The following is a 26,340-nucleotide window of genomic DNA, read 5'->3' as shown; positions in this document are numbered from 1 at the left end:
AGCCGTTAAGGTTTGACCCTGGTACCAAGTATTGAGAATATTTGCAAGAAAATGAGCTAGAGATAGTGCTTGTCCCATTCGTTTTTTTAATGCTTGTAATCTAACTCTGTCATTGCATATTTCTCTTTTTAAGATCTCACTCAGTTCCTTCCAAATTTCAACAGCGTCAGCAATAAAACAGCTATTTCCCTGCATTTTGTTCAAGGTTACAGAAATAGGCTTCAGGGTACTCAGCATGTGTTCAACATTTCTCTTAAGCCCAATATTGAGAACTTTTTGGCTGTGACAGGGTTGGGACTCACCACTGCAGCGCTTCTTGCTGGCACTTCTGGGAATTAGCTGTCTAGTGCGGAGCGCCCTCTGCTGGTGGTGTCCCATCCATCTCTCGCCCTGATGGCGTCTGGACCTGCATTCCTCCTTGCTCAGGGGCATCGTCTTCAGGGCGCTGCCCACTGCTCCAGTCTCACCCCCTTCCGGGGGTTTAGTGTTATCAGCAGTCCACCATCCAGCCACAGCCTGGATCAGGCCATGCTCTCTTCAGCCAGGTGTAGCACAAGGGGGAAGATGGGGACCCAAGCCCACCCACTACTCTGAGTCCTGACCCAGGGATCCCCTAGTGGCAGCCTCTCTGTCCTCCTTCTCTCCCCTTGCCCTGCTATTGTCCCTGGGTTGCTTCCCCTTTGGCCCTATGCATCTGACCAGCCCTTGGTAGCTAGGCCGGCAGCCTGGGGTTTTCCTTGGCCTGAGCTCCCCAGCTCCTTCTGCCCTTCCCTAGCACTACTCTGTCCAAGGTGCTACCTTTCAGCCCAGGAGCCAGTTCTCCTCCCTTGACCACCAGGGAGAGACTGCCCTGCTCTTTGCTAGGCAGCCTTTATATAGGGCCTAGGCCGGCCCTGATTGGCTACCTCTCCCCCTGCCCTGATTGACTTTCCCCAGGCCTTCTCTGATTGGCTGCTGCAGATCTGTGCAGCCTCTCTGGCCTGGTTCAGCCCTTCTTCTCAATGCCATCTGTTTCTTCAAGAGTTTGTTCACAAACTGTCATCAGATTAGGCCAGTTCTTGATATAGTGCTCAAAACAGTCCACTACTGAGTTCCATCACACGTCTTGTGGGAGAGTTAGCTTGGTTCCTCCCACTTTTCTCAGAGCAGCTACTGCAAAGTGATTGTTACGGGAGTATTTTGCAATTTCAACAACATTTAGCTTTATTTCTGGAACACTGAAGGGAGTGTTTGGCTAGGAGATGCATAAAATGAGCACTGCAACTGTATGTTATTAGCTTGGGACTCTCTTCTAAATTTCTTCTCATCTTGGATACATTTGAAGCATTGTCTGTGACCAAGCTGCGTGCTAGACATTTGAATTTTTTTTCACAGTTTGTTATAGCTTTTACTGCTACTTCTTGTAAGTAGTCTGCTGTGTGTGCATTTCCTGATGTATCAATTGTTTCTGTAAGGAAGACATTCCCTTCTTCCGTTGTGTCACAAGCACATACAACAGGATCATTGTGGACATTGGTCCACCCATTAAGACTCAGGTTAACAATTTCACCCTCTAGACCTTTTGCACACTGCTCAATTTCTCTTTCATACACTTTATCCAGCAGTTCGCCTGTGACATCTGCTCTGTTGGGTGGACTGTATCCTGGTCTTCATGACCTAACCATGTTAATGAAGAGTGGGTTCTCAGTCATATGGAAAGGAGAATTTGTTGCATAAACAAACCGGGCAATTTTTCATCAATGACTTCTTTTTGTAATCTGCTTATTCTCATCACAAATTTATCCATGGTTGTTTCTGGATGATGGAGATTTTTTTTTCTTTTTGCGACAGGTGATATACTGTGGCTTTGTGACATACATGTGACTGAAACACTATCATTGGCAGATAACTCTGAAACTATAGAAAATGATGGTGATCTTGAAGGTGGATAGTCTTCAGAATCCTGTATATTGAGTGTGGATTGTCCTAAACAAAATAAGTCAATGCAGTTATTTAATTATTATCATCATACTGCTCATTTAGTATTACTCATTGCATTCACTGACACTCAGTACTACTTTAAAGGTGAAATTGTAAAAGGAAGATCTCCCAATTTCATATATTTATTTTTTATCACAACATCTAAAATGATAGTATCACAGAGTAACAACTATATTTTTGCTCAAACATGCAAATTCAAGAATAGTCCAGAAGGAAGACAGGCAGTCCTTAAGAAAGAAGTATGAAATAAAAAAGTTTACCAACCTAAAGATCCTGCATGTTCAGACATGTTCTTTTCATCATTTTCAACTTCTTCCTGAGAAGGAACACTTCTCATGATGTTCTTTCATTCGAGCAACCAGGCCTTGCATTTCTTTGTGGCACTATTTGAATTTTGCACGCATGCCTGTCTTACCCACAGATAGAGGACCTTCATTAAAATATTCCCAAACTGGGTCTTTTTTACAGCCTGCTACCATTATAGGTTTTCCCTTCTAGTGAGAGAATGGTATGGTAGATCTCAAATCAATGAAGTCTACACTCAGAAAGACCTCAAGACTTCTGCAATATGCTGCTCAAACAGTTTCACTTTTGTTTCTACTGCCTGTCCCTCCCTTCTCACATTTATCTCCAGACTTCTTCTCCTTGTCCAGATCTGTTCTGCCCCCAGCAATCTTCTGTTCCTTGAACTTTTTGAAACTTTGCACTTTTAGAGAGAGGTAAGGGATTGACTCTGTCCCTCTGCAAATTTGTGTACACATTAGGGTTGAGGTCTGTTATTTCTCACCTATTTCTTTCTTTCTTTCTTTCTTTCTTTTTAAAACATTTTTGCTGTTAACAAGCAAGTTATCTCTGGAGACACAAATCCACAGTTTGAGAATTGCAAAACTAAGTATCTCTGATGGTATCTTGTAGACTGAGCACTGAGTCCCATTGGGTAGATAGAAAGATTAACCTAAACAATCTAAATAGAAGCCCGTGGAGCCCCATAAGATTGGGTCCCTAATCCATGAACTATTGAAACTCATTTACAAAACTTTTCTTAAACATTACATGAATATATTGTCTCATACTATAGAATTAGAATTTATAATCCCTATTCCATGATGAGATATCTTTGAGCTAAAATGTATCTTTATCTTTAGAAAGGTTTTTTCCTCAAAAAGCTTTTTATCAAAAATATCCGATTTTTTAATTTTTTTTTTAATCACTGATTTTTATCCACCCTGAGAAGAGATCATTATGATAATCTAGTCTGACCTCCTGTGTAGTTTGAACGTAGTTGCTGTGCAAGAATTAAATCAGGTTTAGCGAGGAAGGTGTAATAAAATCCCTGACTGACTTCTTGAACAGAAGGACTGTAAAATATTGTTATTAAGTAACTTTGCCATCTTAAGTTTTAAAATACAGCCGTTTTTCTCTGGGCATTGTATAATTGCTTTCCTGTCGGACAATCTTTCACTAGGACTTTCCTGAAAACCCGCCTCTCTCATGCGTTTTTACCTACGCAAGTTGTAAACTGCAGAAAGCCTAGACCTTTTAAAATACTGGTATAAACCATATTCTCGCTATTTTAAAAATGGCCAACAGAGAAATAAGTAGCCTTTTTAACATCCATATATCTTGATCTAAGTGGCAGGTTTTTAATTAAACTGGAGGTTTCTTTTTAGAAGTTATCTAATGTTGGTTAATACTTTGTTTTCCCAGTGCTTGTGTTACTCTGAAAATGAAGGAGCACAACAAATTTTATTCCTTCAAGCATATAAAAAAATGACCATTTAAAGGTCTGGCTGGACTGGACCAGATCAGTAGAAGTGTCCATGCCTATGAGCAGTCTGAGTGGTCATTTGTATGTGCTGTCACTGTGACTTTGCACTTTTAATATAAATAGTATAAAAATAACTAGCCTCCTAGCTCCTACCTACCCAATCTGACTTTTTAAGCATCTGTTTTCAACAGCTATCTACAGATTATAGACAGAGCTGGTAGCAGTAAGGTTGCCAGACGCCTCGTAAGACCCTGTTTTTAGCTTCTTATAACTTTTTGTGTAACTTTAACCATTTAGTCTGAAATCTTCCATGCCAGGTATCTGCCTCAGGCTGCCTCTTTTTTCCGCCAGAAAACTTCAACCAAAATGGCCTACTTGTTTCTGAGAACAAGGCTAGGGGAGGAGACATTGTTTTGCCCATGTTAAAAGTAATACTGGCAACCTTGTCTTTGAACAGTTTTAGCTTTGGAGCAGGGATTTAAAATTTGGTAAGTAAATACGGTGTCTTTATGTCAGAGTTGTACCTTTTGCCATCCTCAATACAATCTGCTGAAACTTGATGAGTTTATAAGCTCCAAAAAGTTGTACTTCGCACATGCTCAGCAGAGACTTTCAGTTTTAATCTCTAAAATCTCCAAACATTGCATCCTCACTGAGCATGCCCAAGCCCATCACAGCTCCTAGTAAATTGACCAGACTGCATATGCACTATCCCCCCAGAGCTGCTGAGAGTGTTTTCTTGCCTTCCTTGCAGCATCATGGAGGCACAGTTATGTTATAATATTAAGACTTAAAAAGATATAGTATTAGGAAAATAAGATTGAGAGATTGTCCACATGGACAGTTAGCACATGGTGTGTGGAGGTGTGTCCAGGGTGTGAATCTACAGCTCACTAGCTTGCTGCACAGTAACTGGTAGCCCTGTACCCTGCTACCGAGCACTAAAAGTTCTGTGCACTTTGTGCACTTTGACATACTCCTATTCAACATTTAACTATGGAACTTTTAGTGCACAGTAGCAGGGTCCACATGGCTAGTTAGTACATGATAGTTAGTGCACTATAGATTCACACCATGGCTTGCCATGCACTAACTAGGGTTGCCAACTTGGTAATATTTAAAAACTGGACACTCCAGCAGGAGTGCTGGAACCTCCCCTGCCCCCCCCCAAGGTTCCCTTTTCAACTGGACTTTCCAGTCGCAAACCGAGTACCTGGCCACGCTAGCACTAACTTTCCATGTAAACAAGTCCTGTGTCAGCTTGTTGCAACTTGTGGCTCGTATCCAGTGCATCTAAGGATAAAAGGGACCAGCTCCCAGAAGTAAATGAGACCTGGGATTGTGCTGGTGGTCTTTTTGTTTATGGGAAGAGGTGAGAAATGAAGTCTTTGTGCAGTGAAGTCCTCAACTGGGAAACTCTACCTCTTGTCTCCATGCAGGGAAAGTGGAAAGGATTTAGAAGCAAGTGGACTCCTGGGGGTGGGCCCAAGCAGGTCTACAAAACTATTAGTTGTATGGTGGGCGTCCTGAGGACTGCACTAGATCTAGTTAAATGTCTGGTATGGTACAGTGACAGGTGGGGCATGTAATGTGTCTCCCAGCTTTCAATAAATAAAGTTGCAGCCTGCATCTTAAAATCCATCCTGTGTGTGTGATCGTCATTTGTGTGCATGTCCTGATCAAAGCTATTTTGTCAGTCGTGAATGTGTTTTTACAAATTGTTAAAAAGCAGTGGAAGCTCTGAGTTTCAAAGATTACTTACAACACTTTTGTCATAAAAATAAAGGGAAGGCTAACCACCTGTCTGTATACAGTGCTATAAAATCCCTCCTGGCCAGAGGCAAAACCCTTTCACCTGTAAAGGGTTAAGAAGCTAAGATAACCTCGCTGGCACCTGACCAAAATGAACAATGAGGAGACAAGATACTTTCAAATCTGGAGCGGGGAGGGGGACAGAGGGTCGGTCTGTCTGTCTGTGTGATGCTTTTGCCGGGAACAGATCAGGAATGCAGTTTCAGAAACTCTGTTAAGTTAGTAAGTAATCTAGTTAGAAATGCGTTAGATTTCCTTTTGTTAAATGGCTGGTAAAATAAGCTGTGCTGAATGGAATGTATATTCCTGTTTTTGTCTCTTTTTGTAACTTAAGGTTTTGCCTAGAGGGATTCTCTATGTTTTGAATCTGATTACCATGTAAGGTATTTACCATCCTGATTTTACAGAGGTGATTCTTTTACCTTTTCTTTAATTAAAGTTCTTCTTTGAAGAACCTGATTGCTTTTTTATTGTTCTTAAGATCCAAGGGTTTGGGTCTGTGTTCACCTGTACAAATTGGTGAGGATTTTTATCAAGCCTTCCCCAGGAAAGGGGGTATAGGGCTTGGGGGGATATTTTGGGGGAAGATGTCTCCAGGTGGACTCTTTCCCTGTTCTTTGTTTAACATGCTTGGTGGTGGCAGCATAGGGTTCAAGGACAAGGCAAAGTTTGTACCTTGGGGAAGTTTTTAACCTAAGCTGGTAAGACTAAGCTTAGGGGGTCTTTCATGCGGTCCCCACATCTGTACCCTAGAGTTCAGAGTGGGGAAGGAATCTTGACAACTTTATTTTGGGATTTAAAAAACACATATTAAGTAGTGGAATATGAGGAGAAAAATTCAGTTATAAGGGAATATTGTTTATGACCCATTCTTGTTCAAAAGCTGTGACTATAGTATTTCAAGTAATGATGCTAAAATAAACTGTGACCCTACAGTATATTGTGAAGATTTTTTAAATTTTGGTTGAAGGTATTTTTTTTTTTCAGGTAGTTACACTTGATTTTCTTCAAAGATTACTTTCTATAACTAGTACACGACGTAATGTTTTATCATACACTGAACTGAAAAATACATGCATTACTTATTGCGATCACAAAAATGTCTATCACTGCAATATTTCTGTGTGAAAAGATCATATTTACAACAGAACCTGTAATAAAAGGGCTTTGCTTAAGATTTAGATATGCAGCAGTTCACCATTGGAACTTTAAAGCATGCTAATAAGCCCTTTGATTGATAGCTTATTAAGCAATCAGTAACTTTTACAACTTTCATAGCATTAGGAATCTGAAGCTGTAATAAAGCTCACATACAAACCATCCATGACCTTTCTTTTTTATGGAACAGAATCCATATCCATCATGTTTCTGAAGCTGAGTACTAAGCCAAGAAATTTCTCAAAAAAAGCTACTGTAAATTCCAAAGCCTACACTCATACTTTATTTGCATATGTTGCAGAAATAGCATCCCCTGTCACTGGAAACTTCGGAACACATGTTTTCAAATGTTCAAGCTGGTGAGAGTTTTACACTTGTGTGTGTATTGTATGATGCATGGGTTCAATGCTAACTAACAGCACACCTGTTCTGGATGGTAAAATAAATGCTGAATAGTTCTAGTGTTTTTTTGCCTTAGCATGTGGTCTACTCTATCAGCACAAAAATATTTTTTGGACTAAAGAGAGTTTTTGCAGTGAGAGGTTTAAACAACTGTATCTCATGATGAGTATTTTCATGTAAGGTCCAATCTTTAAAGTAAAAATTGGAATTTTTAATGTTTTTGGGGTAGCATGTTTTAATTTGGTGGCTGAAAAATATATTAGCTGCTGCAAACTGCACATTGTACTTCTAGCTTTACAGATGTATACATATGTATGTTTAATGAAGATAATTGAAGAAAGGCTTGCTGAATGCTTATTACCTCGAGTTACTACTAGAAACAGAGTTTAATTCTTTAGTAAAAATAACTCACGATGACAATCTGCTGCCTTTCTGGTGGTGGTATGTGCTGACAACTATTTGAGGCTCAGTCCCAGTCATCAGGTCTCTTGCTTTCAGCTGGCAAGGATTTGGAGTGTCTTGGAGCCAGTGTTGTAGAAATGGGAGGAAAGGGCCGTGCCTCAAAATGCAACACGTCCAGTTTGACTAAGAAGAATCGTTCAGGTGTTTCAAAGGGAGTATGTTATTTGGATTCTGTCCTGACTCTTTGTTACTAACATGCTATGTGATTTGTGAGCATCTTCCTCAATTTCTCTGTGCCTCTTCTGTAAAATAAGTATACCCAACTTTAAAATGGTGATGTAAGGCCTTGGATGCAAGGCACTGTTATTTGATGTCTTCTACTTATTGTACAGAGCTATAAGTGTTTATGCTTCTATATAAATGCTGTACATGCAGAGGTTATGACTAACAAACCACATCAGGATCTTGCCCACAGAAGTACTTAAGTGTTAGTTGCAAACCAGTTTTATTGTGTCCACTGCTTAGAGTAGGTTGGCTCTGCAGGTCTGTTTTTTCCCTGAACTGTTTCCTTTTCTATTTTTTGTTCAAAAATATGTTAATTTGGCAAATATTGGGAAAATTAGATACTCCTAAAATCTGAATTGCATATAAGTGATATTTTCTTTTTGTTTGCAGGACTTAAATACTATATATTCTTATCTTCATGGAATGGACATATTGTCACATCTCAGGGAACATCAGCTAAGGTAAAGGATCGGGGGGAAGCACAGTCCAGTTCAAATTATATTCTATATAATTTTCTGTTGCAAATGCTCTAATAATATATGTATTCCATTTATCTTAGCACATATGAAATAAGAGGCAAACAAAACAAAGCACAAAATATGCAACAGAAGTATCTCTGTTCTTATACTGTTGCTATGGTTAATTCTAGTGTGTAGGAGTGATTTAAACAGAGAATATGTTGTGTTTTATCTATTTGGATAATGAAAATTTCATTTAAGTTTGAAGTTATGGTTCAAGAAGCAAAGCCAAATTTGTAGTCTTTCATATGACTTCCCCTGATACTTAAATAAAGTGATATTGCTGAAAGATTAATAGATTTAAAACATTTTTAGAGTTCAAAATCTAAATTAAAGTTTCATTTTTCTCAGAATAATGTCTTCAAGTGCTCGCTATGAAAGATACAAGGGCAACCAAGTTCTTTTTTGGTAAGTACATTTAAGCCACAATCATCACTCTCATAGTGGAGAAATCTAGTGCTTGCTTGCTTGTCAAATTATATGTGTCATCACAGATCCTAACGAGTGCCCCCTCCTAATCACCGACTAGGATTGTTGAGGGGAATCCAAGCCTCTGTGCTCTGGATTTCCAGGGTGTTACAAGTTCCTGGAGCTTGAACAGAGTCTAGCCCAGGGGTCTCAAACATGCGACCCATGTTATTTGCTGCAGCCCGCCAAGCTCCCTGTGGCCGCTCCAAGTTATTTCCTGTGGCCGCCAAGCTCTCCTCACCCTCAGTGCGCTGCGTCCCCACTCTTCTGCCTACCTCTAGGCTCTTCCCGCCTCCAAACAGCTGTTTGGCAGCACTTAGGGCTTTCCAGGAGGGAGGGGGGAGGAGCGGGGAGCTGCGCACTGAGGGGAGGAGGCAGAGAAGAGGCAGGGCAAGGGTGGGGATTTGGGGAAGGGGTTGGAATAGGGTCAGGGAGGGGGCGGAGTTAGGGTGGGGACTTTGGGGAAAGGGTTGGAATGGGGGTGGGGAAGGGGTGTGAGGAGGTGGGGAAGGGGCGGGGCCTCATGGAAGGGGTGGAGTGGGGGTGAGGCTGAGGGCGGAGGGGGGGGTGTCAGTGATGTGGCCCTCGGGCCAATGTCCTCATGTGGCCCTCCTGGTGATTTGAGTTTGAGATCCCTGGTCTAGCCACTGCCCAATCTCAGGGTCCCTAGGCACACACTCTCAGGATGCAGACTTTCTATCTGCACCCTGAGTGTTAGAACCCCTCTGGGTGCAGCACTGCCCTTCAGACTCCCTGTTAATTAAATACACCCCTCTCCCAGAACTTCACACCAAAATGTGCGAAGTTTTTTTAGATTTACAGTGTAACTCACTCAGGGGTATGCAGTAGTTGTGAAGCAGTCAACACAATACATGCACACATTGCCAATTCTAACATCTTTATGCTCTTTTATTCTTAATCACGTAAAGCACAGGAGAATACAGATCATATAAAACAATACATGTCTGAAACCGTAATGTCCCTCGCTTTCTAGCTTGTCCTTCTCTTGTGAGACCTTGGAGGTTCAGGAAGGACGGTAGGCAGGCAGAGTCCTCTATCCCCTTGCCTACCCTGCCCTGCCACAACCAATCTCATTTTACTGTGGTGCAAAATGGCTCACTTTATAGACTCCAGCTGGGGTCACCTGCTTCTTTTGTTCTGCCTCCTGGAACTTTCCTTTACTTCCAATGGACTTTACTTTCCTTTCCTTTCCTTTACCTTCCTTAGATAAGAGAAGGAAGTGTCTTCTACCAAGTAGAGCTATCCCATAGACTCAAGGTGTGCTTCACTTTGAAAAGATGATTGTTGAGTGCTTATCATTCACCATTGTCTCTAGCCTGGCAGAGACATGACACAGCCCTGCTAACTCATGGGTGATCAATCTACATGTAGGGTTTCCATTATAGTAACTTCATGTTACAATTGCATAAAATCATAATGCAGAAGTGGTACAGAAAGAACCAACAAATTGTCATATATGTCTTCTTGTAATTGTGAATACAAAATATTGCAACATTTAAGGTTGACAAAAGTAATTTAAAAGTCTATTTGAGAGAGAAGATGGGTGAGGTAATATCTTTTATTGGACCAACTTCTTTTGGTAGAGACAAGCTTTCGAGCTTACACAGAGCTCTTCTTCAGGTGACCTTGGGAAAAAAGTTCAAAAACTGCAAACTCGTAAAAGAGAAGGGGTTTGAAGTGAAGGACATTGGGGAACTTAGGGACAACATCTAAGTGAAGTGCTGTCTGCAGAAGATTGGATCCTCTCTCTAGGACAGGGCATGCTAGGAAACTGTTCAGAGACAATATTAGAAAAGAGAAACTTAACTAATATAGAAGTGTAAAGCCTGAGATTGCATCTTTATTTATTTTCTATATAACTTGTATGTATTTCTTTTCCTTACTATTTCATCTTTGAATCGATGGTATGTCTACACTAAGAAATAAGCTCGATTTTAGAGAAGTTGATTTTTAGAAATCGATTTAATACGGTCGATTGTGTATGTCTCCACTAAGCGCATTAAGTCGGCAGTGTGTGTCCTCAATACCGTGGCTAGCATCGACTTATGGAGCAGTGCACTGTGGGTAGCTATCCCACAGTTGCAGCAGCCTCCGCTGCCCATTGGAATTCTGGGTTAAGCTCCCAGTGCCTGATGGGGCAAAAACATTGTCGAGGGTGGTTTTGGATACATGTCGTCAGTCGCCCTTCCCGCCTTCCCTCCCTCTGTGAAAGCAACGGCAGACAATCGTTTCGCACCTTTTTGCCTGGGTTACCCATGTAGATGCCATACCACGGCAAGCATGGAGCCCACTCAGCTCACCGCTGCTGTTGTGAGCATTGTAAACACCTTGTGCATTATCCTGGAGTATGTGCGGAACCGGGCTATGATTTTTCTATTAAATAAACTTTGTGTATATTTTTACCACAAGCAGGCCTCTGGTGTGCAAACTTTGTGGAATGTGTCCCTCTAAAGTGAACTAATAATAGGGGGTCAGGTTTCATTCCTTTAGGGGAGATGAAAGGGAAAAGTCTGGGAGTCTGGTGGTTAAGAACTCAGGGAAATTGATTTGGAGGGTTCTTGGGACTGGAGGGGGTTTTTGAGGTCACTTTGGAAGGATTAACTAAGCTGGTGGAAGGTTGAGACCTTTATGGTTGTAGGCTGGCTACTGGTGGCAGGGCTCTGAGCCACCATAGTAATACAGCATTAAGACACCCAAAGTTACAAGCAAGGTGGTGATAGAACCCCTTACTAGTTTCAGTGATTCCCAAAGCATCATAGTTTGGAAGCTTGTCTTATTGGTCCAATTTCTGCTGGTGAATGAAAGATATTACCTCACTCACCTTGTCTCTCTAATATCCTGGGATCAACACAGCTACAACAACACTGCAAATAAGTATATTAGTAACTTTGAAAATTAATGGTTGTACAAATATATTGGTTGAGATTTTCAGAAGTGCCTACAGAATTGGACCACATAACTCGCATTAAAAGTGTGTGCGTGCACATGCGTGTCCAAAATATATTTTTCAAATGTATGTGTATGACGCATGAAGAAAAACTGATATGCTTGTGGACATGGTATTGGTGTTGCAGTAGATGGCACTCTTTCCTTGGAGTTGGTACTGACCAGTTCCTCTTCATGTTGTGAGGGGCCTTGATCTTAGGGGAAGCGCTCTAGCACTGGGAACTTAAACATTAGATCTGACTCCTATTGGTATTTAAAAATCCTGTGGCACTTAGAAATAGCTAGGTATGTTAGTTCTAGTGTATTTGCTAAACTCCTGTTTGGACAATTAAATAGTTTATCTAATTTTGTCCCATAGTTTGTTGTGGGATATATATATATTTTTTTTTTCTTGCATCCTTTGCTAAACTTATTGTGCATTATTAAAATGCTAAAGAATTTTAGTACAGGATGAAATAATTCTTGTATATGTAGTTGATAACATGCTTTGGAATGAAAATGTTTTAAATACAAGTGAACATAATTTTATTTTTGAATATTCATTTTTAAATTGACTCAAAATATTGTAAGATTTAGGGTAAAAGTAAATTTCAGCTTAAAATTCTGCACAGGCCATTCTATTTCAATATAAATGAATACTCCTAAAATGTTAATTTGTGGGAGTGTATCAGCAACGTTCTTGGACTTCAATCTACAGTCTAAATCTTCAGTATGGTAAAATGTGGAGCTTCAGTACCAGGGTGATAACTTAAATAACATATTTTATATTGCTGTCAAATAGATGATAATATCAGTTATTTTGATTTTCTTTCCTACAGTTCAGAAACTATTGCAAGATGTTGGTATATTCTTCTTTCTGGGTCTGTCCTTATGAAGGATTCCATGTTTTTACCCCCATGCAGGTATGTACAAGTTAATTTAACTGCTTAAAGGGACACTATCAACATACACTTCATTGCATATGTTAAAAAGATTACCTTAATTTTTTCACTTTTAATAACTTAAAAATAGAATTTTTTTCTTTATTTTTGCATTTCTCTCTGATTGAACATTGAAGATCAATTGTAGCTTTCAAAATTACCAGGCTCCCTTTTTAGTTCTCTGTGTGTTAGAGTTCACATAACAAACACTGCATCAGTGGTACTCTTATTTAAAAATGTCTCCTGTTGATTATAGTTTAAATTTAGGGAAAAGTTTATTTTTGTTTTGGGCTCTTTAATAAAATCTTATTTTTACAAAAATCTAAATTTTGGGCCATATGAGTTGACATTGTTCGTTTTCTCTTCACAAATGTGACTGTGTAACAGTCTATTCCAGGGGTCTCAAACACATGGCCAGTGGGGTTATTTTCTGCAGCCCACCAGCTCCCCACAGCACCCTCCCACCCAGCATTTACCTAGAGCGGCTCCGGCCTGGCGTGCACTGGGGGCAGGGCAGGCTGCCTGCCTGCCTGCCCTGCCACCACGCCGCTCCGGGAAGCGGCCGGGACCTGGGGGAGGGGGAAGGGGCACAGGGGTGTGTGTGTTGCACTGGCCGCTCCTCCAGGTACCTCCTCCGAAGCTCCCATTGGCCGCAGTTCCCCGTTCCTGGCCAAAGGGAGCTTTGGGGGAGGTACCTGGAGAAGCGGCCAGGGCAAAATGAGGGCATGATCCTTCATTGAGGCCTCTAGGCATCACTACAATATAAAAATAAATAGCTAATTATGACATAAACGTGTATCTCCATAATATTATTTTTAGGGCTGTCAAACGATTAAAAAAAGTAATCACAATTAACGACATGATTAAATGATAATAGAATACCATTTATGTAAATATTTTTGGATGTTTTCTACATTTTTCAAATATATTGATTTCAATTATAACAATACGAAGTGTACAGTGCTCACTTTATATTTATTTTTATTACAAATATTTGGACTGTAAAAAAAACAAAAAGAAATAGTTTTTTTCAATTCATCTACTACAATTACTGTAGTGCAATCTCTTTATCACGAAAGTTAAACTTACAAATGTAGAATTGTGTATGAAAATATAAAAAAATGTAAAACTTGAGAGCCTACAAGTCCACTCATTCCTATTTCTTGTTCAGATAAACATGTTTGTTTACATTTGATATGCTGAGATAATGCTGCTTCTTGTTCACAATGTCACCTGAAAGTGACAACAGGTGTTCGCATGGCACTATAGTAGCCGGCGTCGCAAGATATTTATGTGCCAGATGTGCTAAAAATTCATATGTCCCTTCATGCTTCAACCACCATTCCAGAGGACATGCGTCCATGCTGATGACTGGTTCTGCTTGATAACAATCCAAAGCAGTGCAGACTGATGTATGTTCATTTTCATCATCTGAGTCAGATGCCACCAGCAGAAAGAAGGTTGATTTTCTTTTTTGGTGGTTCAGGTTCTGTAGTTTCCGCATCAGGGTGTTGCTCTTTTGAGACTTCTGAAAGCATTCTCCTCACTTCATCCCTCTCAGATTTTGGAAGGTACTTCAGATTCTTAAACCTTGGGTCAAGTGCTATAGCTATCTTTAGAAATCTCACATTGGTACCTTCTTCGTGTTTTGTCAAATCTGCAGTGAAAGTGTTCTTAAAATGAACATGTGTTGGGTCATCATCCGAGACTACTATAACATAAAATATATGGCAGAATGTGGGTAAAATAGAGCCGAAGACGTACAATTCTCCCCCAAGGAGTTCAGTAACAAATTTTATTAATACGTTATAATTTTAACAAGCATCATCAGTGTAGAAGCATGTCCTCTGGCATGGTGACTGAAGGGGCATACGAATGTTTAGCATATCAGGCATGTAAATACCTTGCAAAGCCAGCTACAAAAGTTCCATACGAACACCTCTTCTCACTTTCTGGTGACATTGTGAATAAGAAGTTGGCAACATTATCTCCCTTAAATGAAAACATACTTGTTTGTCTTAGTGAATGGCTGAAAGAGAAGTAGGACTGAATTGACTTGTAGGCTCTAAAGTTTTGCATTGTTTTGTTTTTGAGTTCAGTTATGTAACAAAAAAAAATCTACATTTGTAAGTTGCACTTTCATGACCGAGATTGCACTACAGTATTTGTATAAGGTGAATTGAAAAATACTGTTTCTTTTGTTTATCATTTTACAGAGCACATATTTGTAATAAAAAATAATATAAAGTGAGCAGTGAACGTTTTATATTCTTGGTTGTAATTCAAATGAATTTATTTGAAAATGTAGAAAAACATCCAAAAATATTTAATAAATGTCAACTGGTATTCTATTATTTAACAATGTGATTAAAACTGTGATTAATCATGATTAATTTTTTTGTTAATCGCATTAGTTCACTGTGATTAATCGACAGCCCTAATTATTTTTCTTATTCTATTACTTAGACATTTTGTTTTTCTTTATGCAAATTCTCTGTCAAAATAGTGTTTTACTATCTAGTTTATCAGTAATGCAAATTAGTGTTGTGATGGGACTCACAATTTCAGTTTGAAATTGATTGAATACTTCATCAGTCATTGAAGGATAAATTTAACACACACTGTATTTACATCTATGCACTCAAATTTTATGGTAAACTTACAGGACTGAAATGCTTTTGAGCTTAGTATCTAACCAGAGGCAGGAAATCAAACTCTCAACCATTCTGGAGTGAAGTTCAGCAATGCCTGAATTTTGTCACAAGTGGGTATGTGCATAAAGCCTAGATAAAGACTGCATTGAAATGGTGTGCTTACTTGAATTTAAGGAGTGCATAATTTAAGTGACTTATGTAAAAAAATAAATTGTAAGTCTGCCATAAATTATTAATGAGATTACAACTGCTTATATAGTGGAGAATGAGGGAAAGCGGCTGCCAGGCTATTATAAGGGTAAGAATGTTCTGTTGTATGACACTGTTTACAGTCTATATCATGTGGTTCTTGGTGGTGTTTTTTGGGGCTACTTAGTTAGTGAGATCATCTGGGAAGGAAATGAACATTCTTTCCTTTTGGGTAATGAGACAATGTGTATGATGTACAAAAGGCGTGAAGGAAAAAATATATTTGGAGCTCAACCACCTCAATTAAGTAAATAACAGTTGTTGTTTTTGTTATTTAACTATGAGAATGAAAAGCTTCAGAGATATTGGACTCTTCTATAATCACATAAGACGTTACAATTATGTCTTGCTCTTCTAAGCAGAATGTTAAACTTTTCTATGAAAAGAAAAAAATGGTGGCAAAAGAATTGAAGTAGTTCTACCCACAGTCATATGGCACTAAAAGAAATGAAATTGTCTGTTAGAAACACTGCATGTTTTGCCTGGCATGCAAAAGATATTTGATAAGAAAGGAAAACTTTAATGTGCAAACTTTAGTCAGGCTCTGCACAGCACTCTGATCTTAATTTAGCATTTCAGAGCAAATTTTCTCATTAACTATGTACTCTAGATCAGTGATTCTCAACAAGGGACGCACACATCCATAGGAGGGTACTCAGAGGTCTTCCAGGGGATGCATTAACTCATCTAGATATTTGCCTAGTTTTACAACAGGCTACATGAAAAGCACTAGCAAAGTCAGTACAGACTAAAATGTCAGACAGTGACTTCTTTATACTGCTCTATATACTATACACTGCAATATAAGTACAGTGTTTATATTCCAATTGATTTATTTTATAATTATATGGTAAAAATGGGAAAGTAAACAATTTTTCAGTAATAGTGTACTGTGACATGTTTGTATTTATATGTCTGATTTTGTAAGCAAGTTGTTTTTAAGTAAGGTGAAACTTGGGGGCACGCAAGTCAAATCAGACTTCTGAAAGGGGTACAGTAGTCTGGAAAGGTTGAGAGACACTGCTCTAGATACATTTTAAGAGTCACATTGCGCTCATATTTGTGATCATGTGTGATTATGATGGAATACTTAGGCACCGAGATGTCCAAATCCTCTTTCCAAACACACACTTAGTCAGTAATATACAGAATGTAAGTATATTAATATATTGCTGTGTACTGTTTACACTGCCATAGCTGTTAGATAATAAAAAATGCATTGTTTTACACACTAGATTTTGAGACTTGTACAAGTCTAGAGAAAACTGTGTTGTGACAGAAGGTAAAGAATTCATGCTAACCTACATATTTTAGTATGGTTATTTATTTAACCAATAAGCTCTGATTCTTTGTACTTTTTTAGTGTTCTAAATCTTGATTGTTTATAAACACTTCACCTCTTCACTTCAGTTGATGATGTTGTATCTTTTTTTTAAAAATGTGGTGTGCTCAAGCTTAAGCTTGGCTAAGATAGAATGCCAATAATATTTGAACAAAGAAAGAATGAAGGATATAAACCATCAGAAGTGACAAGAAGACTACAAAAGTATGAGTAACAATGGACCATGTCTAAAGCCAAAAAATTTCATATTTTGTAATGAAATAGACAACTTGGTGCTCCCTTTCCTTTGACAAATACAAGTGCTTATCCCCAACCCCAGACCAAACAGACTAAAATCGTTGTGCTCAGGTTGCACACTGTGAGAGCTTCAATGTGAATGAAAGATTAACCATTTATGAATACTGTGCCCAATAGTAGTGTGGTACATTTCAGGTTACTTTTTCGCATCTGAAGACATGTTTTCTCTCTGTATGCCATATAGTGGAGTTGCACATTTTAGAACTGTCACTATTTTAACTTTTCTTGTGAAGCAGTTCCTTAGATAGTTTTGTTTTCTTGATCTTTATAAAATCTAGACAGTCTTCTCAGGTCTCTGCCATCCCTTACTTTGCCATGCAGGTTAATACTTGGTGTACCCCAGCACTGTGCCAACGTTTGCCAATTTTAAAAAGTAATACGAGGACAGAAAAGCACTTGGGATGCTGCCTGTTGACCCCGGCTCATTTGATGAATGATCTGTTTAAAATAAAATATTCAGAACACACAGGAGGAGGTTGAGCCCACACAATATAACTCCCCCCTCCCTCTGACCCTGTGAAAACACACCTGTGCAAGGGTCACATGTTTGGGGCTCTGTAGTTCCTACGTGATAGGCAAGGAGCAAGTGGACCTTGAGAAGAACTATTTTTTCATTTCATTGGGCCTCAGCAAAGATTTCTGGTAGAACAGAAGACTGTCTTTTTTCTTATGCACACTCCCACAAAATACTCCCAACCCATACATGAGAGGATTTGGCCTGAGAATGGCCAGGGATCGCATGGTAGCACAAGTTTTCAGGGAGCCATGCTGTCATGGATGTTGAGGGCCTGAGCAATAGTTTGGAGCCACTTAAGCCTCTGTGTGAATGACCCGAAGGCCATGGGCTTTCTCTATAGATTTTGAGAAATGATTAAGTTCAGGTACCTTGGCCTCTGCATGGGAAAGCAAACCTTCCTTCCTCCCTTTATTCCCCTCTTCTTCATTCAGTGGCAACTACAAAATGTATTATTGCATATTGCTAGGGTATGGAGCTTTGTTTAATTTGCCTCTCTGCCCCAGCTTTCGATATCCTCTGGATATCCCCCTCCTGGGGGGTGCGTATCACTATCTTATTGTCCAGCCATTTCATAGAATCATAGATGATCAGGGTGGGAAGGGACCTCCGTAGGTCATCATCTAGTCCAACCCCCAGGGGACAGTGTGGGGACCCAGGCCGGCTTACTACTCCAGGACCCAGCCCAGGGATCCTGTAAATAGAAGCTTCCTGCTGCTCCTCTGTAATGACCATCAATGGTGTATTATTTCCCTGGGCCACTTCCCCTTCACTCCACCACCTTCTTCGCCCTCACCTCAGGGTACTCAGCTGGTCAGTTTCAGGAGCCAGCCACTGCTCTGTGCAGGGTACTTGCAGTTCTCTCAGTCCTTCACAGACTCAGTCCTTACTTCCTGGGCTCCCAGCAGCAACTGACTCTACTCTGCCAGTGCCCTGCAGCTCTCGTTTATGTGAGCCTACTGGAACTGGATTGGTTGTTCCCTGCAACTCCTCCCTGATTGGCTGTGCTTCCCGCAGCCTCTCTGGGCTGCTTGGGGGATTCTCCTCCATAGATCCTTTTGGGGGAAGGCACGGTTAACTCCTTTTATGCCTCTGGGGGGAGCCATATCTAAATAATATTTGTTTTTATTTGCAGCTACTATGGAAGGATATCTAACTTGCTTCTGGAAATCTGAATCTATTTATTTTCTCTAATGAATTATGTGGAAAAGAGGGTTTGGAGCACATAATGGAAAATATGGTCATTATGAATCTGACATCTCTTGAAAAATAAAATGTTTTATACATGTAAGAATCTTTGAAATGGAAGTTGTCGATCCTCCCTAGTTTAAAAAAAAAATCCAAATGTTCCTATTCTTTAAAAAAAGGCATGACTTGTACATTTGTTTATAAGATGCCACTTACCTATTAAACATTCACTGCTATTCTAAGTTTTTGGGGATATCGGGGAGATTCTCTTAATTCATAGTTAAGAAAAGTGATTGTGTCTTTGCAAATTAAGTCTGAAAGGGCAAATGCATTGCTGTAGATATGCTGAACGTTTGCTGGAATGAGTTATACATTAGAGACAGTCTTGATGATCTCTCAAGGTATGCACAATGTGCCCAGCCTTTTGATGGTGTCGTCATCAGCCACGTGGGGAGCCAGTAGACCACTGTCGAAATATGTCAGTGGGCACGCGTTAAGGATATGCGATTTGAACACAGCTATATGATGGGGTCATTAGAAAAACCCCATATAAAGAGATTGGCCACACAGTTGCCCAGTCTTGTTCGAAACTGGTTCAGAGATGACGACAGGTGCCTTGGCATATCAAAACCTGGGGGACAGACAGTGGGTCAGTGATGAGAGAGTAATTAACTGCTGTTGTCACTGACCACTTGTTGCACCAATTAGATTCCACTGTCATGTCCTATGGTAGCATAAATGACCATAAAGGGCTTCAAGAAGATAGGTGAGCTGGAGGGTGGTTGAAGGGGTCTGCGTACAAAGGTAGGTCACTGTTTTCATGGATCTTGGCAAGTTTTTTCACTGATACTGTTCAACGTGTACATCAACGACCTGCCAGCTACACTCTTGTTCAGGTTTATCTCTGTGCTAATGACATCTGCTGCAGCTACCAAGCTCAGTCCTTCTCAGAAATTGACGAGGTCTTGAATGGTGAAATGTAGCTGCTGGCAGACTAACGTAGATGATAGTCAAGCTTTTCCAAGACAGTTTTTAGTGTATTTCATCTGTATAATTCAAGCATTATTCACAAATTTCTATGTTCTTTAAAATGGGGTTTAACTATGTTCAGAGCTTATATCGAGAAAGCGTTTTGAAGGCTGCTATTTATGAGATAGTTCTATAGTAAAGAGTCTCAATATCTTTATAAAAGCTGTAAGCCACTTTAAAAAATGGGTGGGTTATATTAGGATCCCATACCACTTGAGCGTGCTTTTTGGGCCTTGCGGTTGAAAACCAAGTACTTTAAAATGTCTAAGGTCCTGTTCCTGCAAACACTTAAGTACATGCTTAACTTTACTGCCACGAGTTGTACTATTGAAATCAACGGGGCTACTCATACTAGTAAAATTAATCATGTGCTTAAGTGTTTGTAGGATTGGGGCGTAAGTGTTGTGGCTCTATGAAATTTATATTAAAACTTACATGAAATGTGATGCTATTTTTGAGGAAAATATGGCTGACAAATTCAGGCCACATGCTGGATACCTGCAGGATTTTATCATTCCAGTTACTTTTTTAGCCATCTCAGAGTGTAACTATGTGCAATCCGTAAATTTACAAGGCAGTATTTAGTGTTCTGTAGACTTCAAATGAATCTTCTAGTGATTCTTTGTAAAGTTAGGGAACATTGGCATATCCACATTATTTTACATCTTCAGGATACATGGAATGTAGGCCTAATTTATAAAGACTAGGGTATCCATATACTAATGTACCTTTATGCTGTTAAAGAACAACACAAGAATTCCCGGAGTAAAGCATAATGTGTTTTACTATTTCACTTCTGAATTAAGTAAAGCTGAAATAAGCATTTTAAAATCCTATTTTTGTGTGGACAGATGGAGTGGAAAACTTACATTGCTGCTCCTTACATTTGGATCCTCACTAATGTTTTAATCAGAAACCAGTTTCAGGTTCTTGGACCAAAAGACACATCAAATTTTATTCTTGATGTTTTTATTTCAGTTGTGGTGAGGTAAATGAATTGATTTTGTTTTGTTTGTTTTTAAAAGGTGTTTCTGGACCTTGTATAATTATATAACTGATAACTCACGTTTTCTCTTCATGGTGTATGTTAGCTTACAAACTGTTAATTAAGAACAGCAGTGAATCAAAGAAAACAAGGTCTACTGCAAATGAGGTGGTTTACAAACAAAAGCCAATGAAAAGAAAAAACTTGTTTTAATATGTGGAAGGCATTTATCTTGCAGCAGTGTTGCAGACCAGTGACTTGATCTCACAGTTACTAATATAGATGTTATATCTGGATATCAAGCAACAGGTGCACATACTACTATAGTTATTTAAAAGCTGCGCTCAAGGCTTAGAGAACTGACTTTTCTGGGCTTCAGCCAGCAAGAAACTAGTAGATTCCTAATATCTAGTTTAAGACTTTGTACTCCAATGAATAAGCTTTTTTGGTTATCTAAATATTTAATCAATGCTTACTGTGTTTTTAAAGAAAACTGTTCAAAGCCTCCTTTGGGCAAACATTAGCCGTACAGTCTCGATAAACCAATACATTATAGTCTCTAAGGTGCCACAAGTACTGCTGTTCTTTTTGCGGATACAGACTTAACACGGCTGCTACTCTGAAACCAATACATTATTATGGTTGAATCGTCTGACCACTTCTTTTAATGCTAACCAATAATTGGATAATAATGTTGTAATTCTAACCTAAGCCTTTCGTAGTTCTGTAAGTTAAAATAAAGAATGCAAACAAATGAAATTTCCAATAGATATGAAATCTGTTTCTCATACATTTTTTAACATTTAGCTTGACATTTCTTTTTAGAGAGGTTAAAATTGGCAATTGGATTATTTTCATTCTGCAAGCCTTAAAGAAGATATAACATACTGTACCAAAATTAGGATTTCCTGTTTAAATTATCAGCTGATGCTTTCTTTGCTTTCATTAGATTATCTAGCCTTTAGTTTTGTTTCCCTGGAGGTGTTGCTTTATTAGCCTTGCGCTTTGTCTGAATAATATATTTTTCCAGTTCTTCCGTATTTCTATCCCTGTGTAATACTAAGAAGACTTAAGGAAACATGCTTTAATTTCATAAGGAAGTGTTTAGTGTGTAAGATGGCTATAATACGTTGTAAACCTAATTTCTGTAGCTAAAAGATACACTGATCATCTGACATCTACATGAGAGTTCAAGGCTTTGTACTGATCTAGCTACTGGGCATCTCCTCAATGCCTGTGACTTCATATGAGCACTGTATTACACTGAAACAATGGACTTGTCAACCAACAGCAGGATACTAATGAGTGCAGGAGATACAGTTTACAGGAGCTTGAACTATGGGACTGACTCCTAAAAGAGAGAAGAATCGCTATTCTCTTACCACCTTCAGAATTAAATGCACAACTTTGTTTTTCAGTTTAGTGCTCCCTCAGTTTCTTCATAGACTCATAGATATTTAGGTCAGAAGGGACCATTATGATAATCTAGTCTGACCTCCTGCACAACACAGGCCACAGAATTTCACCCACCACTCCTGTGAAGAACCTCTCACCTATGTCTGAGCTTTTGAAGTCCTCAAATTGTGGTTTAAAGACTTCAAGGAGCAGAGAATCCTCCAGCAAGTGACCCGTGCCCCATGCTACAGAGGAAGGCGAAAAACCTCCTAGGGCCTCTTCCAATCTGCACTGGAGGAAAATTCCTTCCCGACCCCAAATATGGCAATCATCTAAACTCTGAGCATATGGGCAAGATTCACCGAAAATTCTTTCCTGGGTAACTCAAATCCCACCCCATCTAATATCCCATCACAGGCCATTGGGCCTATTTACCATGAATATTTAATTACCAAAACCATGTTATCCCATCATACCATCTCCTCCATAAACTTATCGAGTTTAATCTTAAAGCCAGATAAATCTTTTGCCCCCACTGCTTCCCTTGGAAGGCTATTCCAAAACTTCTTCTCTGATGATTAGAAACCTTCGTCTAATTTCAAGTCTAAATATCCTGGTGGCCAGTTTATATCCATTTGTTCTTGTGTCCACATTGGTACTGAGCTTAAATAATTCCCTCTCCGGTATTTATCCCTCTGATGTATTTATAGAGAGCAATCATATCTCCCCTCAACCTTCTTTTAGTTAGGCTAAACAAGCCAAGCTCCTTGAGTCTCCTTTCATAAGACAAGTTTTCCATTCCTCGGATCATCCTAGTAGTCCTTCTCTGTACCTGTTCCAGTTTGAATTCATCCTTCTTAAATATGGGAGACCAGAACTGCACACAGTATTCCAGGTGAGGTCTCACCAGTGCCTTGTATAACAGTACTAAAACCTCCTTATCCCTACTGGAAATACCTCTCCTGATGCATCCCAAGACCAAGATGCATTAGCTTTTTTCATGGCCATATCACATAGTCATCCTAAGATCAACCAATACTCCAAGGTCCTTCTCCTCTTCTGTTACTTCTAATTGATGCGTCCCCAACTTATAACTAAAATTCTCATTATTAATCCCTAAATGCATGACCTTACACTTCTCACTATTAAATTTCATCCTATTACTATTGCTCCAGTTTACAAGGTCATCCAGATCCTCCTGTAGGATATCCCTGTCCTTCTCTAAATTGGCAATACCTCCCAGCTTTGTATCATCCACAAACTTTATTAGCACACTCCCACTTTTTGTGCCGAGGTCCCAAAACCGATTTGTTAAAATAAGATTAAATAAGATTGGTCCCAAAACCGATCCTTGAGGAACTCCACTGGTAACCTCCCTCCAGCCTGACAGTTCATCTTTCAGTAGGACCCGTTGTAGTCTCCCCGTTAACCAATTCCTTATCCACCTTTCAATTTTCCTATTGATCCCCATCTTATCCAATTTAACTAATAATTCCTCATGTGGCACGGTATCAAATGCCTTACTAAAATCTAGGTAAATTAGATCCACTGCATTTCCTTTGTCTAAAAAATCTGTTACTTTCTCAAAGAAGGAGATCAGGTTGGTTTGGCATGATCTACCTTTTGTAAAACCATGTTGTATTTTGTCCCATTTACCATTGACTTCAGTGTCCTTAACTACGTTCTCCTTCAAAATTTTTTCCAAGACCATATGCATGGACACAATGCATACCCAGAACACAAGTAAGCAAAAAATCCTCAGGCGTAATTTCTAGGTATTTCAGTGGGAGAAGTTCTTGCTAGGGAGAGATTATCTCCATTTCCTGAGCAGCACTTGGATACCAAGATAAATTTGGGCCGTATAAGTATTTACATTGTAGTGATCTGTTTTTAATAAAAAAAAACATGTTTCAAGTTTGGGGTAAGATTTTACTATTGGTCTTCTTTGTACAGGCTCAGCGTGAAAAGGGTTTTTATCTGGTTGCAAAAATTGTCTTGCTCATTTGGAGTTTTTTTTATTTAGTAGCTTAAATTTTTATTTTTTTGTTTGCTCTTTGCACTGCCACTAAGTTTTGTCTCTTTTCCATTCTCTAAACATTTTCATTTGCCCTTTCTCATGCCCAACTCTCTCTTAATTTGACTGAAGCTGAACTTATTTTATCCTTGTTTTAAACATTATATACAAAACTGTTACTATCTTATTTAGTTTGCAGAGTCAAGTATTTGTAAATTAGGAGATGCCAGATTAAGGTTTCTCGTGCAATTTTAATTTTGCTCTGAACATATGTAGTATCATTTTTAATTATATGATCACGTACTGCGCTTTTCCCTTCAATTCCTGCCTCATTCAGTGCACAGGATGGGTGGTGCTCAGAACTAACAGCTGTTCATTTTAATTTTCCTCATTCACTTTATGGCCGCTGTCTTATTTACTGCACGCTTATCCAGAACCTGCTGTGAATGCACAAATATTCATAACCTTGTCATCTTTTGTAGGGTGCTCATTGTTGTAATTTTTGTGTACGTCATAAACATTAGTGAAATTATTTTTGCAAAGAGATAAGTGTCTCAGTTCCATTTTACAGTTGGGGAAGACAGACTTGTTAAAGGGTCATACAGTAAGACTAGATCTTGAATCCTCCTGACTCCCAACCCTGTGCTTATTCCTTCAGCCATGCAGTCTTACTACCAGAGGTGCTGAGCATTCATAGTTCCCATTGATTGACTGCAAATGCAGTTGTCAGTGCTCAGCACGTCTGCATATCAGGCTCCAGGATTCTTGAGCTGAGCACCCAGAAAACAAGGAACACCTAATTAGTGGCCACCTGCCAAAATTTTGCTTTGTGACTGCTCAGATTACATCAGAAGACTGTGACAGGGATAGAATGGAGTTCTGTGACATTCAGCTGCTTTACGCACATGAATCCTTTTGATTCCTACAATACTGAACTATATTAGCTGACCACAGGAGAAAGTTGTTAGGTGTGGGTGTGTGTGTGGGGGGAAATGTGTAGCTTTGGCCACATGCTGAGTTGAGGAGGTGATTGAGGGAACCTACCATAATAGTGCCCTCAAACTAGAGGGCCATGTACTGGATCTAGTAGAGGGGGATTGCAAGGTGGAGCCTCTCTTTGGGTTTTCCCATTCCACAGAGGTTGCCTGCTTCTGGGATTCTTGGTGGAGCGTGTGCTGCTGCTGCTTTGGTGCCAGTTTGGACCTGGCCCTTTAAAATGTCTGTGTCCAGTTGTTTTAGCAGGCTCCCAGAATTTAGTAGATAACACAAGTGACAGAAGGAAAATGGTGATTTTTCAGAAGGCTATATACTCAGCCAAATGTGAACAGAGTATCACTGGACAAAGAAAAGGCACTTCTTTCAACCTAGGACTTTTTCCCTACTGAGTTTTAAAGGCCTGATACAAACCATGGCGATGTTCTATCTTCTCAAGAAAAGATCACAAAAATCTTTTGTAGTAGAAGTGTTAGGCAACCTAAATATAAGGGTTTGCTACCAGCTGTTCCTATAAACAACAACAATAATCATAAACCTTTACAATGTGCTATCAAATAAACAATGTTTCGTATTCCTTACAAAAATACAGGCCTAAAAACCTTAACTGTGTCATAAGTTGTCAAGGTTCCTTCCTCACTCTGAACTCTAGGGTACAGATGTGGGGACCTGCATGAAAACCTCCTAATCTTAGTTTCACCAGCTTATGTTAAAACTTCCCCAAGGTACAAATTAATTTTATCCTTTGCCCCTGGATCCACTGCCACCACCAAACTTTAACTGGGTTTACTGGGAAACGTAGGTTGGACACGTTTTTCCCCCCCAAAATCCTCCCAACCCTTGCACCCCACTTCCTGGGGAAGGTTTGGTAAAAATCCTCACCAATTTACATAGGTGACCACAGACCCAAACCCTTGGATCTTAGAACAATGAAAAAACATTGTTTTCTTACAAGAAGACTTTTAATAGAAGTAAAGGAATCACCTCTGTAAAATCAGGA

At 39.4% G+C, this 26,340-nt stretch overlaps 1 protein-coding gene across 3 annotated transcripts in view; it reads left to right on the top strand.

Annotated features, from left to right (window-relative positions):
• The window catches only part of RAPGEF6 (Rap guanine nucleotide exchange factor 6), a 226,827-nt gene that overhangs the window by 36,645 nt on the left and 163,842 nt on the right, over positions 1–26,340 (top strand). For all 3 annotated transcript variants that reach the window (XM_084637270.1, XM_084637269.1, XM_084637268.1), the window contains 3 exons: positions 8,198–8,268; positions 8,677–8,733; positions 12,579–12,662. In XM_084637270.1, coding sequence (XP_084493396.1) covers positions 8,198–8,268; positions 8,677–8,733; positions 12,579–12,662 — 212 coding nt within the window. The remainder of the gene's footprint in view (positions 1–8,197; positions 8,269–8,676; positions 8,734–12,578; positions 12,663–26,340) is intronic.

The sequence above is a fragment of the Lepidochelys olivacea genome (assembly GCF_965140295.1).
Source record: "Lepidochelys olivacea isolate rLepOli2 genome assembly, chromosome: 8".
Classification (NCBI taxonomy): Eukaryota; Metazoa; Chordata; order Testudines; family Cheloniidae; genus Lepidochelys; species Lepidochelys olivacea.
The sequence above is the reverse complement of the archived record's forward strand: the minus strand, read 5'-3'. Positions and strand labels throughout refer to the sequence as shown.